Here is an 18,132-nt window from a genome sequence, read left to right as displayed (position 1 = left end):
AATTTGGGCTATAACCAGGCTTCTCACCAATAACTGTATTAATTTTTCCAGTATTCAGACATACCCTAAAATATAAAAGAGGATGTCTGCTTCTAAATCACATCCAGTGTGAACTTGCATAAATGCAAAGCATAAATAGAGTTCTTATAACTCCACAGGCACCTGAAAGTTTGAACCACCCTTTGTGCTCACTTCATATTACATGAAGAATAATGGAAATACAGGGAACACTTCAAATATAAATATTTTACAAATCCTTACTATGTGGTCGTCTTATTCTTGTAATACTCCACTCTGGTGGCCTTTGTTTTTGCTTGTAAAATTAAGTTTAAGTAGCACATTAACCTTTCCCCTCAAATATGCCTTTTGATGTTCATTAGTACACCAAAAAGAAAGAAATTAACAACCAAATAACAGATTAAGATGCTGCAAGGGAAGAGATAAATGAGTTACAATTCCTTAGGTGTAAAAATATGTTGTTTCAAATTCAGAATAATTTAATAACTTTGTTATTTCATATGTGTCTGGAAATGGGACAGATACATGTCCTGATCCTGTCACATGAGGTAGCGTTCCAGCCAGCATTCGGTACAACGTTCCAAGATAGGGTTAAAGTGACATTCCTGTTTCCCTTGAGATCATTTCCGTCGTCAAAGAAAAAATATTTTTTTTCATATCTTTCAAAAACGTGACGTCTTCTACGTTTTTCAGCGTGATGCGCGAGACTTGCTCTGGTCTTTGAAGGCGGCGGCGATGAAGCAGCCGAAGGCCGGCAGCGAGTTCCTGGCTTACCTTTTAATTTTCTTAATGATGTCTTTTGAAGATCAGATTAAAATTTTTTTGATTAAGTCTAATTTACCAAAAATTTTTATATTTTACGCTTTTTGATTTCCGTCTTGGTTTTTTTTTTTTATTTTTATTTATTTTATTTATTTATTTTTATTTTATTTTTATTTTTTTTTCCATCTTGGTTTTTTAAAAGCCTTTTCCAGTTGTCATTGCCAGTGTGTAGAAATACATTTGATTTTTGTTAATTGACCTGTATCCAGCAACCTAGATGAATTCACTTATTGGTTCCAGTAGCTTTTTTCTAGATTCTTCAGCATTTTCTATGTAGATAATCAAAGAATTTTACTTCTGCCTTTCTAGTTTGTATAGACTTTGCTCCTTTTTCTTGCTTTATTGCTGGGCATCTTATACAATTTTCTTTAGAAGTGAGAGGACGTCTTGTCTTCTTTTGATATCATGGTAGCATTGCTCTCAAAGAGTTGTGAATTAGTCTCCCCACATCTATTTTCTGAAGTTGTTTGTGTAACGACATTATTTCTTCCTTAGACCTTTGATACATTTCACCAGTGAAACCCTGGGGAGTTCTTTGTGGGAAAATTACAACTTCAATTTCTGTAATAGATAAAGCACTACTCAGATTTTTCTATTTCTTCTTGTGCCAATTTGGTAACTTGTATCTTTCAAGGAATTACTTATTTCATCTAATATAACTGAGGCGTTGGCATAGGTTGTTGAAACATTTCATTGCTTTTGTGCACTGTACTTTACATTCTATCTTAATGAGCTATATTTAAAATATCTCCGCTTTTCTTCCTGGTATTGGTGGTTTGTGTCTTCCTTCTGCTTTTCTGATCAGTCTAGCTACAGATTTACCAAGGTTATTAGTCCTTTCAAAGGAGCAGCTTTCGTTTTCCTTGATTTTCTCTATAGTTTGTTTTCTATTTCACTGAAATAGAACATTTTATTTCTTTCCTTCTACTTTGAGCTAGATTCCCTTCCCTTTTCTAGTTTATTAAAGTGGAAGTTTGGTTCTTAGTTTTAGACCTTACTTCTTTTCTGGTGTAAACATTTAAAGCCAGTAATTTTCCTCTAAACATTGCTTTAGCTGCATTCCACAGACTGACGTATTGTGTTTTCATTATTATTCCTGCGGCCCGGGAGTGGCCCCGTCGCCCTCCACCACCGAGACGAACTCCTGGAGGGGCGGAAGCCCAGCTTCCGGCGGCTGGAGAAGCACTTCCGCTGGGAAGTTTCCTTCTCGCTCGCGCGCCGCGGCTCTTCCAGATCCCGTCCTCGCGGAGGTCTGGTTAGGCTTACCTATAGGGGCCCACCTGTCGGTCAGCGTGCGCGCGCCCGCCCGCCTCAGGTCCCTGCCGGCGCGTCCTCCGCCTCGGGCCCGTTTCCTCTTCCAGCTGCGTCCTCCCCGGGCGGCCCCGTCCGTGGTCGTGGGCGCCCTCCACGTTTGCGAGTCCAGCCTGGACCGCTCCGGTGGGAGCCAGACACTGTGCCCAGCTGCCGGCTTAGTATGAAAAACACCCCGCTCGGGGCTCCTCCGCGGGTGGGAGCCGCGTCCTCCAGCCCCAGACCATCACGCAAAGTGACTGGCGTTCTAGCTCCGTGGTGACCTTGAGTCTTTCCCGCCTGTCTCCGTTCCCACCCTCCACGTCTACCTCCCGGCCCCTTTCATCTCTCCCCTCGACCTCCTAAGTGGTCGGTGGTCGTCTCCCTGTCTCCCCGACCCGGTCTTGTCCTGCCGCCTTCTGATTGGCTCACCGCAGTGTGTGTGTGGGGGGGTCTTTCTGAAGTGCACGGATCACAGAGGTGTGGTATTAGACGGTCCCTGCCCTTTCATGTATAGCCATGGCCCAGGATGCCTTGGGTACTCCAGCCCTTGCCCACTTCTCTGGCCGTATTGAAACGTTATACAAGCCCCTGTGTCCTTCTCTTTTGAAGTAAAAGGCTGGCTCAAGAGTTAATGATTGGGAAATGTGAAGATGTAGAAACAAAGAATAGCTGTTGGGCTGGGGCGCTGGTGGCAATTTAGACTATAAATCTGCCACATAGCAGAATCACCGAACTCCCAGTTCCCTGAAAGATAGCGATAAAGGCCTGACACGCGTTCCTAAGTTGTATTTACAGGAAGCCAACCCACCAGATGAAAACTGCTGATTGCAAGAACAGACCCTAGACTGCTTGAAACCAGAAGGTTGATGATGCTTGAAACTTCACCTTGATGCCAACCAATCCAAGAATTATGCACGAGCTGATCACACACCCTGCAGCCCCTCTCTCACACTGCTCTTAAGACCCCTTCCCTGAGAACCATCAGAGAGTTCAGGTCTTTTGAGCATGAGCTACCCATTCTCATTGCTTGGTGCCTGCAGTAAGTGCTGTACTTTCCTTCCCCACAGCCCAGTGTCAGTAGATTGGCTTTACTGTGCACAGGCGAACAGACCCAAGTCTGGTTCGGTAGCAGTATCTCATAGAATTCTCCCCCTTACTGTCTGCTTTCCAGCCGGCCAACTCCAGCCCATTTATAGTCCATAGTGGATGCCCAGTGCAGGGAGCTCTTCTTATTTATCGCTGTGATCATTATTAGTGGGTGGAGGAGCTCAGGCTCTCATGCTAAGCACTGCCCATGACACCTGTGCCCAGTGCACCTGTTCATGTGTTTATAGGCCATGTATATCTTTTTTTTTTTTTCTTCTTTTTGCGGTACGCGGGCCTCTCCCGTTGCGGAGCACAGGCTCCGGACGCGCAGGCTCAGCGGCCATGGCTCACGGGCCCAGCCGCTCCGCGGCATGTGGAATCTTCCCGGACCAGGGCGCGAACCCGTCTCCCCTGCATCGGCAGGCGGACTCTCAACCACTGCACCACCAGGCAAGCCCGGCCATGTATATCTTTTGGTGGAAGAGTCCAAATATTCTTTCCTATTTTGAGTTTCATTTTTCTTTTTCTTACTGGTTTGTGAGAGTTCTAGTTCTGGATACGAGTCTTTTGTCAGATACATATATATTGGAAATATTTTCTCCCAGTCCGTGGCTTGCCTTTTTATTTCTTAACTGTCTTTTGATAAGCAGAGACTTTTAATTTTGAAAAAGTCCAATTTATGAATTAAAAAATTTTAAGGTGAGTGCTTTTGGGGTCCCACCAATGAAATCTCTGCTACCCCAAGGTTATGAAAATATTCTTCAATATTTTCTTCTAGAAACTTTATAGTTTCAGCGTTCACATTTAGGCCCAAGATCGACCTTGAATTAGTTTGGGGTATGGTGTTAGGGAGGGTGTGTTAAGGTTAATTTTCCCCCTTATTGTTCTGGCACCATTAATTGAAAAAAATAACAACTTTTACCCTTTGAATTACATTGATGCCCTTGTCGTAAAGCACTTAACTGTGTGTGTGGGTCTGTCTCTGCGGTCTCTGCTGTTCCATTGATCTACATCTATGCTTTTGCCAGTACCACACTGCCTTAATTACTGTAGTTAGTCTTAGAATCAAGGAGTGTGAGTCTTCCAACTTTGTTCTTCAAGGTGGGTGATTTGAGGTCATTTGCTTTTCCATATAACTTTTATTATCACCCTGTCTGTTTCTACAAACAAAACCCCAAAACAACTGCTGTGATTTTGCTTGGAGTGGTGTTGAATTTCTAGATCAGTTTAGGGAGAATTGACAACTTAATACCCATAAACAGGGGATATCGCTCAATTTATTTCCAACTTAATTTGCTCAGCATTGTTTTGTAATTCTGAGAGTAGAAGACTTGTACATCCTTTGTTAAATATATTCCTAGGTCGGTTGTGTGTTTTTTCCCCACACCACCAAGCAGCTAACTGAATTATGACTGTCTCTACCTGGAGGTAATATCAGATCCCACAAGTTAAGGGCTCAGTCCAACAGGACTGCCCCTCTCCCCACACTTCAGACACCAGTCTCAAGTCTAGGCTGCCACCAGTGATTCTGACTGACTGGCTATAGATCTGCAGGTTCCCACAGCCTCTGCCTTGGGTTTGACCTGTTTGCTAGAGCAGTTCACAGAACTCAGAGAAACATTTTACTTACTGGATCACTGGTTCATGATAAAAGAATAAGGCTCAGGAACAGCAGGGGGAAGTTGCTTAGGAAAAGTATGGGGAAAGGGCCCGGAGCTTCCAAGGCCTCTCTAAACACTGCTCTCTTCTCACATCTCCACGTGTTCACCAACCTGGAAGCTCTCTGAATCTTTCCAGCCCTGGAGTCCCTCACTCCCGGGAATGGAGAGCAAACCAACCTTGTGTTTTGGGCATAAACTTGGTCATGACACAGAGCTCTTTCAGTAAATTGCTGTACTGGGCTTCCTAATGTTTTGTTAAGCATTTCTGTGTCTGCTTATGAGAGACACTGGCCTGTAAGCTTCTTGTCTTATGATGTCTTTCTCAGGTTTTTGTGTCGAGGCTTTGCTGGCTTCATGACACAGGCTGGAAAAGGTTTGCTCTTTGTCATTCTACAGACTTCTGAGGTTGGTATAGGCTTCTTTAAGGATTTGGTAGGGTTGACCAGTGAATCAGCTGGGTCTGGTGTTTTCTCTGTGACAGGGGTTTTTTCTGTTTTTTGTAAGTTTCATAACTTTGTGTTTATAAGGGAATTTGTCCATTTCATCTCAGTTGCAGAACTTGTTGGCATAGAGTTGGTCATAGTGGAAGTAACGGTACTTTTCACATCTGTAGGATCTATAGTGTGACCTTGTTCTTTCATCCCTGATGTGGGGAACTAGGCATCTTCATCCAGCTGGCCCCTTTCTCTGGGCGTCTTGGGAACTGTCCTCTTCTGCATCTCGGGGCTCCGCACTTCACCCAGGAAAGACACAGGCACTCACTGTGGCCGGAGACTTTGGGATCCTGAGGAGGGTGGTTCTGAACAAACCTGGGGGCAGAAGTAGGGTCTGAGCAGACCACGTCGGCACGGTTTAGGGGAGCTTGCTCTTATTCCCAGGACTTGGTGAAGAATAATGAAGCTCTGGTGGAAGAATTTGATTTGGGGGAAAGTGCCCGAGAACGTTCATGTGTGCACTGCTGCGGGCATGGGCCAGCCTGCTCCTGTCTCCTGGGGAAACACACAGGGTGGGGTTTAGCCCCCAACTGTCCAATCATTTGTCTGCGGCTAAGCTGCTGGTTTTCAGCCATAAATGATGGTCTCGCCACCATTTGGTGACAGCCTGTGGCTTGCTCTCTGGAATGTCAGGGTCCATGTGTATGGGGGTGGGGGACCCAGGGCACTTACAGTGATACTGGCCCCCACCTGACCCCCAAATTCCCCTTCCATTATGGAGCGTGCATGGGCTTGTGTCACTGGTTTTCCTGAATCTCCCTTGGTGCACTGAGAAGGTTCAGGGCTCTTGGGGTCAGGTGGGGGCTTCAGGGCTGCAGCTCTCACTTTCTTTGTCTCACAGATCAGCCCTCAGCACCTGCCTTTCCCCGGAGGGGCCCACACGTCTCCCCAAAGGCCTCTGCTGTTCCCACGGATGTGTCCCCGGTGAGCACCACCTCCCTGGGCCCTGCAGGCTGACCAGGACCCCAGCCCCCAGCCCACCCGTGGGAGTGGTCCACCATGGGGGCTCCAGAGGTCTGTGCCTGCCTGCCTGCCTGCCAGCTCTGTCTTACGGAGTGGGGGGAGATGTGACTCAGTTACATTGAGACCATAGTGGGTGTTACAGAAAACATGAAAATGCACTTGCCTCTCTAGGTGCTTAGTCTGCTGAAGCTGCCGTAACTCCGCACACACGCATTTGTTGGTTGATTTCTCACAGTCTGGAGGCTGCAAGTCCCAGATCAGGGTGCTGGCATGGTTGGTTCTGGTGAGGGCCCGCTTCCTGGCTTGTAGAAGGAGAGAGAGAGGAAGAGGGTGCAAGAGTGCTCTGGTGTCTCTTCTTACGAGGACCCTAGTCCTATCGGATCAGGGCCCCACCCTATGACCTTTTTTAACCTTAAATACTTCCCTAGAGGCCCCACCTTCAAATGCAGCCGTACTGGGAGTTAGGGCTTCCGCAGATGAATCTGAGGGACACAGACATTCAGTCCATGACAGGAGCCTTCCCTTGAGCCTCAGCTTCAGGCCTCTTGACGTTTCTTCTCCTTTGAGAGCCCCTGGCCCCCCGCCTTTTCTTCCAGACACGTGCGTTTCAGCTTCTCTCCATTTACTGTCCTGCAGCCTCAGGAGCGGCCATGTCTGACGTCCTGCTCCTGGCGGGAGCTGTTTGTGTTGCAGGTGGCCATGCACTCCTCAAGGGAAGAGTGGTGGCGGTGTGCGGACCCTGGCCAGAGGGTGCTGGGCCGGGGTGTGATGCCGGCAGTTTCAGGAGCTCGGCTGAATTCAGCCTGCAGAGCCCATCCAGTCCCTCGATGGCGCCAGGGCCTCGAGTTCAGGCTAAGGGGGTGTGGGAGCTGGAGCTCTTGTCCTGTGTCTGTGGAGGGGCCGTCCTGCACCAAGTCTGGCCAAGGGCATTCTTCATGCTGCCCTGGAGGCAGCCCACTCTTCCTTCCTGAGACCCGTCCACTGTTAGACCTGGCCCCGCCGGCAAGGAGGGTGGGGAGAGCCTGTCACGGTTTGGCCCTGGCTCCCTCCTCCCTGTCCGTCCTCTCTGCTTTGGGGTGGCTTCCTGGACGTTGCCCCCAGGGCTGGCCTGCACCCTCGCTTGGTCTTCTATACAGAAAACCACACCTCTTCTCTCCTTGGAGGATTTCGAGGCCCCATACCTGGCCGCATCTCTCGCCTGGAACACTGGGGTGAGCCGCGGGTTGTGGGACGGGAGAGACCCGCGTTTCAGGAAGGGCGGAGGGGTCCCCAGGGTCTCCCTCTGCTCCCAGGGGAGATCAGCGCCCAGCACCCACCGATGACGTTCTCCCCTCCCACTGGGACCGTGGGCAGGAGATGCTGTCTGACCGGACCCTGGAAACCCGGGCTGGCGCCCCGCCCCTGCACGGAGCGCTGCTCTGGTGCGTGCCGAGCCGGCGGGCGCCGTGGGTGTGCACAGCGGGGGGCCTGAGAGGGTGTGGGTGCTCCAACCTCGCGGCCGCCCCAGCAGGCGCACGCCCGGCATGAGGTCTCGGGCCTGACAGCCCTGCTCTGAGGGGCTTCGTGTGTGGCCGCGGGCAGGTGACTTATTCCTTGTGCTCGTCCCAGGGATGGTGAGGGCGCCTCCTGCCCTTACGGGCGGTGGTGACTGTGGTGGTCTTTTGTTTTTCATTTCAGATTCCCTCAGAAGTGAGATCGAGCAGACGTGTGGGAATGAGACCAGCCGGGCAGACACTGGGCTGTGAGGAGCCCCAAGACAGAGAGGGTCTCGGGTGCCAGGTTGGAGGGAAGCCGAGGGTGAGTGGTTCAGAAGGATGTGGGTCCCCGTCCCCGGCACCCTCCCCCAACCCAGGAGCGGGGGCTGGTTAGGGGAACTGAGAGCACAGTCTCTATCCTGACTGGTGTCTTTGTTCCTGTGTAAACACAAGTATGTAAGGTGCTACCCGGCTCTTTAGGTGACCGCCCAGCGTTACAGCCCTCCCTCCTACGGGTGACACCAGCGTTGACCTAACTGGCCTCATCCGGGTGAGCGTTTGAGTTCATTTTCAGCTTTCCACCATTTATAGTTTCAGCTCGTCTGTGTGCTCCTTTCTCACTGCTGGGCCACTTTCTTGGAGTGAATCCCTAATTAGATGGGAGTGAGCTGATAAGACACGTTGTGTGGATTTTCTCCTGTCTCGCTGCCAGCCTGTGTAAGTGCCTGTTTCCTCCACCGGGCAAGGGAGGCCCTTTACCAGTGGAGACACTGTAATCGCTTCTGGCAGCCCTCGAGCCAGGGGTGGGGTGGGCAGTGGCTTTGCCTTTGAGCATTTCCAGTGTGGCCGAACCTTCAGGCGGGTCCCGGACCTTCTGCGACACCAGAGGAACTACAGAAAAGAGCAGCCCTTCGGCTGCGAGGTGTGCGGACAGGCCTTCAGCCTGAGAGGCCGCCTGGGCCCGCATCGCCAGGCCTGCTTGGAGCGCGAGCCTCACCGCGTGGCGACGGCGGGAAGGCCTCCCTGTGCGGCAAGGCTCTGCGGGCCCCAGGGCCTCAGCACCCGCCGGAGCCGCTGCGGGAAGGGCGTCCACCATCTGGGCTTCCTGATGAGGCATCAGGGGACCCACAGGCGCGGGGAAGTGGAGGTGTGCGTGGGGGTCCTCTGGCCATGTTCACATCAGGGAGACTTGCGGGGAGAGGCGACTCTTTGTTCCAGACTCCAGGCGTCTTTGCTTGCCCAGCCCCGAAGTAAAAACCTGCAGGGTGGGCTTCTCTAGGGCACCGGCTCGCACTTGGAGACTTGGTCACTGGGCAGGACACCTGTCCCCCTTGCTCGTGGGAACGCTATTTCAAGTTATCCAAAGGCTTGGTGAAGGATTTTAATTTTTGTCTGAATTCCAGAGAGAAAAACATGGGGGGCCATGAGGAGCTAGCAGAGCCCCAGAGGCATTGCACTGAGGGACCACCTCTCCCCGATTTGAGCAAACCAGTTGTAAAAAGGCTTTTTTGAGACAATCATGGAAATTTGAACATGGATTGGGTATTAGGTGGTATTAAGGAGTTTGCTGTGATAATGACAGTGTGGTTCTGTTTTTAAAAGTCCTTAAGAAGGATGCATTCTGACAAATTTATGGGTGAAATGGCATAATGTATGGGATTTGCTTTAAAATTCTAATTAAAAGAAGAAAGACAAAACAGTATTGGCAAAATGAGTTGTTGAAGCTAAGTGATGAGTATGTTTGGAACTTTCCTACATTTTTTTTCTCATTTTACAGGATATTTATATTCTAAGTTCATTAATACATACTGAAAATAGCCATTAAGTTATCAAGTTACGAAGCTGTGTCAGTCTGCTCGGGCTGCCATAGCAACACACCACAGACCAGGAGGCTGACACGGTGGAAGTTTATTTCTCACAGTTCTGGAGGCTGGAAGTCGGAGATCAGGCGGCCGGTTCTGACAAGGACCCACCTCCCGGCTTGCAGACGGCACCTCCGCACTGTGTGCTCACGTGGGGAAGGGAGAGAGCGCGCTGGTGTCTCTTCCTTTTATAAGGGCTCTAATCCCATGACGGGGCCCCACCCGACAACCTCATCTCACCTCATCACCCTCAGAGGCCCCACCTCCAAACGGGACCACACTGGGGTTAGGGTTTCAACACGGGATTTGGGACGGGGGTACAATTCAGTTTATAGCAGAAGCTTCTCTGGGTCAGTCCTGCCCACAGCCCAGCTGGGGAAGGGCCTTGCTGCTTCAGGGTGGCCCCATCATGGCCAGGGAGGCCTTAAGGGCGCGGGGCCCATGGCCCTCTGGAATAAATAGAAATGTGCCCTTTGGAACATCCGAGTGGCTTTTCTTATTTATAAAATCCAAACTTTTGTGCCAGTGCTTATATTTTCCTTCCAGCTCAGAGCTGTGAGCAGGGAAGTGCCTGGTTTGCTCCCACCCCACGTGTGGAGTGGTGGAGGCCTTCAGGTGGCCTTGGAGTGCAAGCTGGGATGGCCTGTCTTGGGTCTTTGGGCTTGTCCTGCAGCCCAGCTGGCCGTGCGTCCAGGTCGCCTGTTTCTGGCTTTTCCTCCTTTGTGATGCTTCACCTCGTGCCGCCATCGTGTGGAATTAACTGTGCCATTAGCTACGCTCCATCTGATGACGATTATCGAGTGATACCAGTGGCTGCCGAACAGGGGGCGCATCCGGCTCCCCTTGCTGGCTGGCTTGTCCCAGCCTGCAGTTTCCTCTGTGCCCGGCTGGGCAGGCCCTGGTGGCGAACGCTTTGAGGGAGTGGCAGCGGGCAGACGGCAGGGACGCAGCTGCCTCCTTGTGTCCTTGTGCACGGCTCCCTGCGAACCCTCTGCTGGATGCGGCACCCTGGGGGGAGAAGCGTGGTGGTGAAGGCGCAGTAAGGTAGGTCTGCACCTCAGCTCCCTGTCCGCACGTCCCCAGGGGCAGGTGTCCTTAGGAAGCACCAGCCTTCTCAGCAGTGGGCTGTCCCATGGCTGGTGGAAAGGGACGGGTGTGCCCCTGGTGCCCGAGGCGTCCACCCCTCCGCACACCTTCTCCCCGGATGCACCCACCACGTGCGATCTGTCCCTGAGCAGCTGCCGCGGGACCTGGCCCGCAGAGCAGAGCATCCCACACCTCCCATTTGGGGCCCAGAAAACCCAAGCCGGTGGGTCGTTGCTGCTTCGTCCCTGTCCTTCGTGACCCGCTGGACGCCCCTCCCCAGGAGTTCCTGTGGACGTTCACCCCAGGGAGAGGGGTGAGGTCCTGGCTCCCTTGGCCGATAAATCGGGCAACTTTTGTCTAGAAAAGGGAGCCAGTCGTATTGTTTTAGTGAGATTTATTCCAGGTTAGGGGTCAAATGAGCCTCACAGTAAATGAAGTATCTCCCTCTGGGAAACGGCAAAGAGCGAAAGACCCCCTCCCCCGGCCCGAGGGATGGTCTGCGGATGGCGGAGTGTGTCCTCAAGCGCCTGTCCTGTGCTGTGAAAATAAGCACGTGGTTTTGGTTTCTTGTCCTCAAAATAATGGACTCGTTCTCTCCACGTCCTTCTACGGGTGCTTTTGTCCATCTCTTGTGGCCCTTCCGCGTCCCCATTCTTCTAACAGCGTCGTGACACGTGTCCCCCGGGAGGCCACCTCCTGAGCTGATGTCTGCATGCATGGCTGTATCGGTCTCCTGGGACGGCCGTGACGAAGTGCCACAATCTGGGTGGCTGAGGACAACAGAACTTACTGTCTCAGCTCTACAGGCCAGAGTGTGAGGTCAAGGCACCAGCCGGGCCGTGCTGCCTCTGAAGCCTCCCTCTCTCCAGCTTCTCATGGCGCCGGCCATCCTTGGCACCCCTTGGCTTGTGGCCACAGGGCTCCAGCCTCGGCTCTGCTGACACAGGTGTGGTCCTCTGTGTCTCTGTCTTTTTTTTTTTTTTAATAATTAAAAAAAAATTACTTTGGGCTGCTTTGGGTCTCCGTTGCTGCGTGCGGGCTTTCTCTAGTTGTGGAGAGCGGGGGCTACTCTTTGTTGCGGTGTGTGGGCTTCTCATCGCAGTGGCTTGTCTTGTTGTGGAGCATGGGCTCTAGGCCCGTGGGCTTCAGTAGTTGTGGCTCGCAGGCTCTAGAGCGCAGGCTCAGTAGTTGCAGCGCACAGGGTTAGTTGCTCCACGGCATGTGAGATCTTCCCAGACCAAGGCTGGAACCCGTGTCCCCTGCATTGGCAGGCGGATTCTTAACCACTGCGCCACCAGGGAAGCCCAACCACTAATCTTTTAACTGTCGCCATGGTTCTGACTTGCCCAGAATGTCACAGAGTCGGAATCATGCAACGTGCAGCCTTTTTAGGTTGGCTTCTTTCATTTAGTGATTTGCATTTAAGGTTCCTCCGTGTCTTTCCACGGCTGATAGCTCATTTCTTTTTAGTGCTGATTAATATTTCATTTTCTGGATGGACCACCATGTATTTATCTACTCACCTACTGGAGGACATCTGGGTTGCTCCCAAGTTTTGTCAGTTATGAACAAAGCTGCTATAAACGTACATGTGCAGGTTTTTGTGTGGACATAAGTTCTCAGTTCCTTTGGGTTGGAGTGTCATTGCTGGATCATATTATACAAGTATGTTAATTTTGTGAGAAACCACCAAATTGTCTCTTTGAGTGGCTGCAGCAGTCTGCATCCCCTCCAGCAAGGCATGGGGAGTTCCTGTTGCTCCACTTCCTCGGGGCCTATGGGGTGGCTCTCCTCCATCCCCACAGGCACCGTCAGCTGGCAGCCTGCCGGGCAGACCAGGGCTGAGTTTGAGCAGCTTGTTAAGAGGGAGATGCTGGAAAGCTGTGCAAGGAAGAAGGAACTACCAGAACCAGCCCAACAGGGTTCTGAATGTGAACTTTTTATCAAAGCATAACGTACATACAGATGTGTCCCAAATGCTAAGGATGCAAGTGGATGAATTTTCACAAAGAGTAACAATGTCTAATTTGTGGCTTAACAAAAGTCCAGGCAAAACTAAAATGTTGTTATAAGCCTTCCCTGGTGGCGCAGTGGTTAAGAATCCACCTGCCAATGCAGGGGACACGGGTTCGAGCCCTGGTCTGGGAAGATCCCATATGCCGCGGAGCAACTAAGCCCGTGCACCACAACTACTGAGCGTGCGCTCTAGAGCCCACAAGCCACAACTACTGAGCCCACGTGCCACAACTACTGAAGCCCAAGCGCCTACAGCCTGTGCTCTGCAAAGAGAAGCCACCGCAATGAAAAGCCCACACACCGCAATGGAGGGAAAAAAAAAAAGAACCTATTGATAACAAGATTTCATTTTTTTGAATAGATTTATTTATTTTTTTTTTGGCTGCGTTAGGTCTTCACTGATGCGCACGGGCTTTCTCTAGTTGGGGCGAGCAGGGCTACTCTTCATTGCAGTGCGTGGGCTTCTCGTTACGGTGGCTTCTCTTGTTGCGGAGCACGGGCTCTAGGCGCGCGGGCTTCAGTAGTTGTGGCATACGGGCTCAGTAGTTGTGGCGCACGGGCTTAGTTGCTCCGTGGCATGTGGGATCTTCCCAGACCAGGGCTCCAACCGGTGTCCCCTCCATTGGCAGACGGATTCTTAACCACTGCGCCACCAGGGAAGTCCCTCAAGTGAACTCTTCTCAGAGAATTTGTGTTTGATGCTGCCAGCCCCCCACCAGCACTTCCAACCCAGAACCAGAACATTTAACTAAATTTCCACGGCAAGGTTGGCGGGGGCTGGGGGGGCTCTGTTTGAAAGCTGCGGTCTGAACTCCTCCCTCCACAGGGTCCAGGTCCATGGGCCACGGTGGCGCATCCGCCCTGGTCTCCCCCACGCTCCACCTCCCCAATGCAGCCGTTGATGAATGCAAACCACAGGTGAGGGAGAGCGTACTAACTGGCCTCCGTGCACTTGGACTGACAGCTAAATCAAAATTTAAAATTACCCTCCCCCCCGGAACTCCCTGGAGGTCCAGTGGTTAGGACTTTCACTGCCAGGGCCCGGGTTCAATCCCTGGTCAGGGATCTAGGATCCCACAAGCCGCAGGGCGCGGCAAAAACAAACAAAAAAACAATAGGTTAAACATAAAAACGCCTGTGGCTCCCCGTGGCGCCAGAACAAAGCCCACGCCCCCCCCCCCATGGCTCTCTTGAGCAGCTCAAACCACGCTGGCCCTCCCGGCCGCCACACGCAGTGGACCAGCTCCTCCCTGGCCCGCCAGACTCCCTTCCTGCTCTCATACTACCTGTCCATGCCCGTGACGTCCATCTCTGCCACCAGACTTCAGCCCTCATGGGCAGGACGATGGCGTGGCCGGCTCCCTCTGCCCCTGCCAGAGGTCAGCTGTGGGGTTGAGGGATGCTCAATCCTGGCAGACACACAGGGCACAGGACGATCAAGCTACCTTGCAGCTTGGAAACTGGGAGCCATAATGAGTGGTCCCTGCGCCGGCCAGAAATGCGGGACAGCGAAGCAGGCGGTGCCAGAGCGGAGAGGGGTGGGGAGGGGGGTCACACCTTTATTGATAATCCACTCACCGAATCCGCGTCCTGTGCACCCCCGTCTCCCCCGCACCGTCTGGCCTCATTGGCCTTCCTCCGGGTAAGTTCAGGATCTCCCCAAGGCGCCTTCGCCTGCAGCGTCACATTCACGGTCTCCTTCGACGGGGGGACGGGAAGAGCCCGACCCGGGGACGGACTTCCCAAAGAGGGTGGTGTTCTGTGAGGCGGCACGCAATGAGGACCGCGAAGGGGCCCAGGAATCCAGGCGTGGCGGGGTCAGGGACGGGACTCGGGAGCCTGGGCGCGACAAGGTCAAGGACGGGACCCTGGAGCTCGCATGCGATGGGTCCTGGCATGGGACCCGTGATTCCGCCTTCGAAGGGGCCAGCGACAGGACCCTGGAGCCAACACGCGACGGGACCAATGACGGGACCCAGGGAACCGCGAGCTTCGACAGCAACGATGGGGCCCAAGAGGCCGCGCGCCACGAGACCTGAGACGGCTTCCGGGAGGCCGAGACTGATGGGGCCCAGGAGGTCGCGCGCGACTGGATCGTGGTGGAGGCGAAGTGCTCAGGGTGCGAGTTGGCCAGCGGCGGTTGCCAAAGCGGCGGGCCCTCGGGGCCCCGGCGCAGCCAGCTGTGCACGTGGGCCAGGTTCCGCATGTCCTCGTGCTCGCGCCGCAGCTGTTCACGCTGCTCCAGCAACTGGCGCCGCGTGTCGTGCAGCACCTGGGCCCGGCGTTGCAGCCGCAGCAGCTCCTGCCGCAGGCGCCCGTTGTCCTCTCTGATGGCCTGTGTGTGCGCGATGAGCGCGCGCGCCGCCTCCCGCTCCGCGCGCCACGCCAGGGACTGCACGCGCTGGCGCGCCTCGCGCTCGAAGGCTGCTTTTTCCTCCTGGAAACACCGCTTCATGCGATGGAGCAGCTGCATGTGCTCCACGCGCATATGCAGCAGCTCGCGCTCCAGCGCCCGGATCCGGGCCAGCTGCTCCAGCTGCAGCTCCTGCGGCGGGGCCGCGGGTCAGCTCCGGTCCGCGGCGTGCACCCACCTCGCCCTGCCCGCGCCCGGCCCTCCCGCGGGGGCGCGTACTGGCCTTGTAGGGCTGCAGCTCCTGCACCTGTCGCGCCATCTGCGCCGCGCGCGTCTCCATCTCCAGCAGCTGCGCGCACACCCCCTCCTCACGCCGGCGGTAGAGCGACGCCAGCTCTGCGCGCTGCCGGTGGATCTCCGTCAGGTCCACGCGGTTCTGCTCCTCCAGCCGGACGATAGCGTTGGCGCAGCGCTGCGCGCGCGTGCTCACGTAGCTGGCGTAGAGCCGGTTCTCCTCGCGCAGGCGCTGCGCCTCGCAGTCCAGGAAGGCGTTCTCCTGCAGCTCCTGGTCGACGCGCTCCTCGCAGGCGTCCAGCTGCTCCGAGAGCAGTTTGTATTCTCGCTGCAAGTACTGAGCGCTCTCCGATTGCGGCGGCTCGGTGCCCTCTCCTGCCGCGCCAGACCGGCCCCAGGCGCTCGGCCCGCGCTTCCTCTTGGGCACCATGGGTCGAGGCCTCCAGCCCGCTCCTCCAGCTCAGCCCTTCCCCTCGACCAGCCCGAAGATTCTGGCGGGGTTCGACGCGTCTCAGGGTCACGAGGTTGGGAGAGGCAGAATCAGGAGTTTGGGGTCAATCAAGGGTCAGGACATCGTCGCCAACCTTTACTAGGGGGCTCCTTCAGGACCTTGGCCGCCCGTCGGGGTTTGTCCACCTTTAGCTCTGTTGGCGGTCAGCCGAATGGTCTCCCTGGAAACAGAACTTAGCCGCCCTCCCCAACTCCCGGCCCGTTGCTTGCGCAACAGACTGCGAGGGGTCGGGGCCTGCTCTCAAGGCCGGGCCGGTCCTCCGCAGTCTCGGACCCTGTTCCTTCCCAGAGCACACCGCACCGTGGGCCGCCCCTGCCCCTCCCGGGCTCCTGCGCCGCACACATCTGTCGCGGGAGTGTCTAGGTCGACCTGGGTCTTTTAATTTCTGTTTCGAAGCAAGGCAACCGATGGGCAGAGGTTTTTAAATTTTAAGTCGTCCGGGCCTCCCGATTCCCCGGCGAGGTGTCCTCGCGTTAAAGCTCATAAACGCCTCCTCCCAGAAGAGGTGTGGCGAGCGTTTCGTTCTCCTCTGTCTCCGGATTCCTCGAGACCGGGTTCTTCCCGGCGGGGCAATTCCCGATTACGCAATCCGGATGCAATCGAAGGTGGAGTCCTGAGGGAAGCCACGCCACGCCACGCCCCCAGCCCCGGTCCCGCCCTGAAGACCTCCAAACCACGCCCAACCCGGGCTCGGCTCCTTCCCGGCCCCTCGCACCCCGCCCGGTCCGCCCCCCGCCACCAGCCGCAAGCGTCCACCTCTGCGCTCCCAGCCCAGCCCGGCCGCAGAGGCTGCGCTTTGCCTCTGCCCCGCGGCGATTAGAGGCAGAAGGGGACCTTGTCCCCTCCGTTTCCTCGGGCTCGATCCCCGCCGACAGCCACGGGGCGCGTGGGTGTTTCTGGGAGCAGCCCCTGTCCCAGGGAAGAGGGGGGCGCCCGGCCTGCAAGCGGGCTGAGATGCCCGCCACTCCGGACGTCCGGTGGCTTTCTCTCACTGTGTTGGGAAAGCGGTGCCTGGTGTCCACCAGGTCCCACCACCGCCCACGGGAGACGGAACTCACCTCCAAGGGCCCAGATTCAAAGCCACGTGTCACTCTTGATACTTCTCCGCACCCTTGGGGTCCTTCCCCCCTCCCTTCGTGAATGGCGTGGGGGTCTCTGTCCCTGCCGGGGCCAAGGCTGCAGTACCCTCGGACTCCGGCCGGGAGGCGTCTGGAGGGTCACTCATCTCTTGGCAGGGACACCGAGCTGGAAGGACATCGGGAGGGAGAGGGCCAGCAGTGTGCTCAGCTTCTGGCAAGGCTGCCCCCTCCCGTCCCCCTTCTCCTCCCACCCCGGCCCCTTCCCCCCAGCGGGCTCTGCTAGGGGCCTGCAAGGACCTTGAAGGCTGCGGCAGAACGTCCCACCGGCTTGTTCCTGGGATGCTGCCCTCACCACTCAGCCCCTGCCCCCAAGCCTGGACAGGCCGCCGGAGGGCACACCTTCCTGCCCTCACTTACTGTTCCTTCTGCCTCGGAGCCCTCCCTACTGAGCTCCGGAGACTTGGGGTTTGCGCCCCTTCTCAGGAGTCCCAGTGGGGTTGGGCTGTGTGTCTGACCCGGGGGGTGAGCACTTCCAGCGGCCTCTGCTCCCATTTCACAGATGGAGAAACAGGCAGAGTGAGTGAGCTGCCCACGGACTCCTGAAAGCACTGGGTCTGCGACTTGGACCTTGGTGGGCTCTTCCCACTGTGTGCACTGCCTCTCTGGCTGAGTCCTCTCCCGTCCCTGCCCTGTGCCCTGGGGCAAAGGGAGGAGCCAGCTGCTTCTAATTGAATCCCGCTCCACGGCAGCCTGAGGCCACATGGCCAGTGCCTATGACCCTTCCACCTGCCAAGGCCAAGTGGACCTGTGGAGGTGGGGGTGGCTTCAGGTGATGCCAGAGACCCTGTCCTTGGAGCTCAGCCCCGGTGGGAGTCTGACACCACAGAGGCGGCCAGATGCTGAGCAGAGGTCAGACAAAGGGACCCTGGGGGCCTGGCAGTAGGGCTGCCTCAGCCCCACCCCGGTACCTTGTCCGTTGATCAGAAGCGCAGCGCTGATGGCGATCACCATGGCAAAGGGGAGGATGGGCAGGAATGTGAGTGAGGTCCAGGAGAGCCTGTCTATCCAGTGCGTCCTCTGGCTGAGGTCAAGCCCTGGAGAGCCCAGACCCAGCTGTTC

General features: G+C 55.0%; 1 protein-coding gene across 1 annotated transcript; it reads right to left on the bottom strand.

Annotated features, from left to right (window-relative positions):
• Positions 1–9,592: 9,592 nt before the first annotated feature.
• Positions 9,593–16,681, bottom strand: CCDC166 (coiled-coil domain containing 166). The gene is made up of 4 exons (XM_079901782.1): positions 15,413–16,681; positions 14,355–15,321; positions 14,063–14,160; positions 9,593–10,682 (listed from the first exon to the last, which is right to left on the bottom strand). The coding sequence occupies exons 1-2, from the start codon at positions 15,851–15,853 to the stop codon at positions 14,425–14,427; spliced, it is 1,338 nt and encodes a 445-aa protein (XP_079757908.1). The 5' UTR covers positions 15,854–16,681; the 3' UTR covers positions 9,593–10,682; positions 14,063–14,160; positions 14,355–14,424.
• Between the last annotated feature and the right edge of the window lie 1,451 nt (positions 16,682–18,132).

This window comes from Stenella coeruleoalba (genome assembly GCF_951394435.1).
Source record: "Stenella coeruleoalba genome assembly, chromosome: 17".
Taxonomy (NCBI): Eukaryota; Metazoa; Chordata; class Mammalia; order Artiodactyla; family Delphinidae; genus Stenella; species Stenella coeruleoalba.
This window is presented reverse-complemented; position numbering and strand designations above follow the sequence as displayed.

Coding starts and splice junctions, on each gene's coding strand:
- CCDC166 (XM_079901782.1), bottom strand. CDS start 15,853: ATGGTGCCCAAGAGGAAGCGCGGGCCGAGCGCCTGGGGCCGGTCTGGC. Junction 15,322..15,412: donor AGGAGCTGCAGCCCTACAAG/GCCAGTACGCGC, acceptor GCCCCGCCGCAG/GAGCTGCAGCTGGAGCAGCT.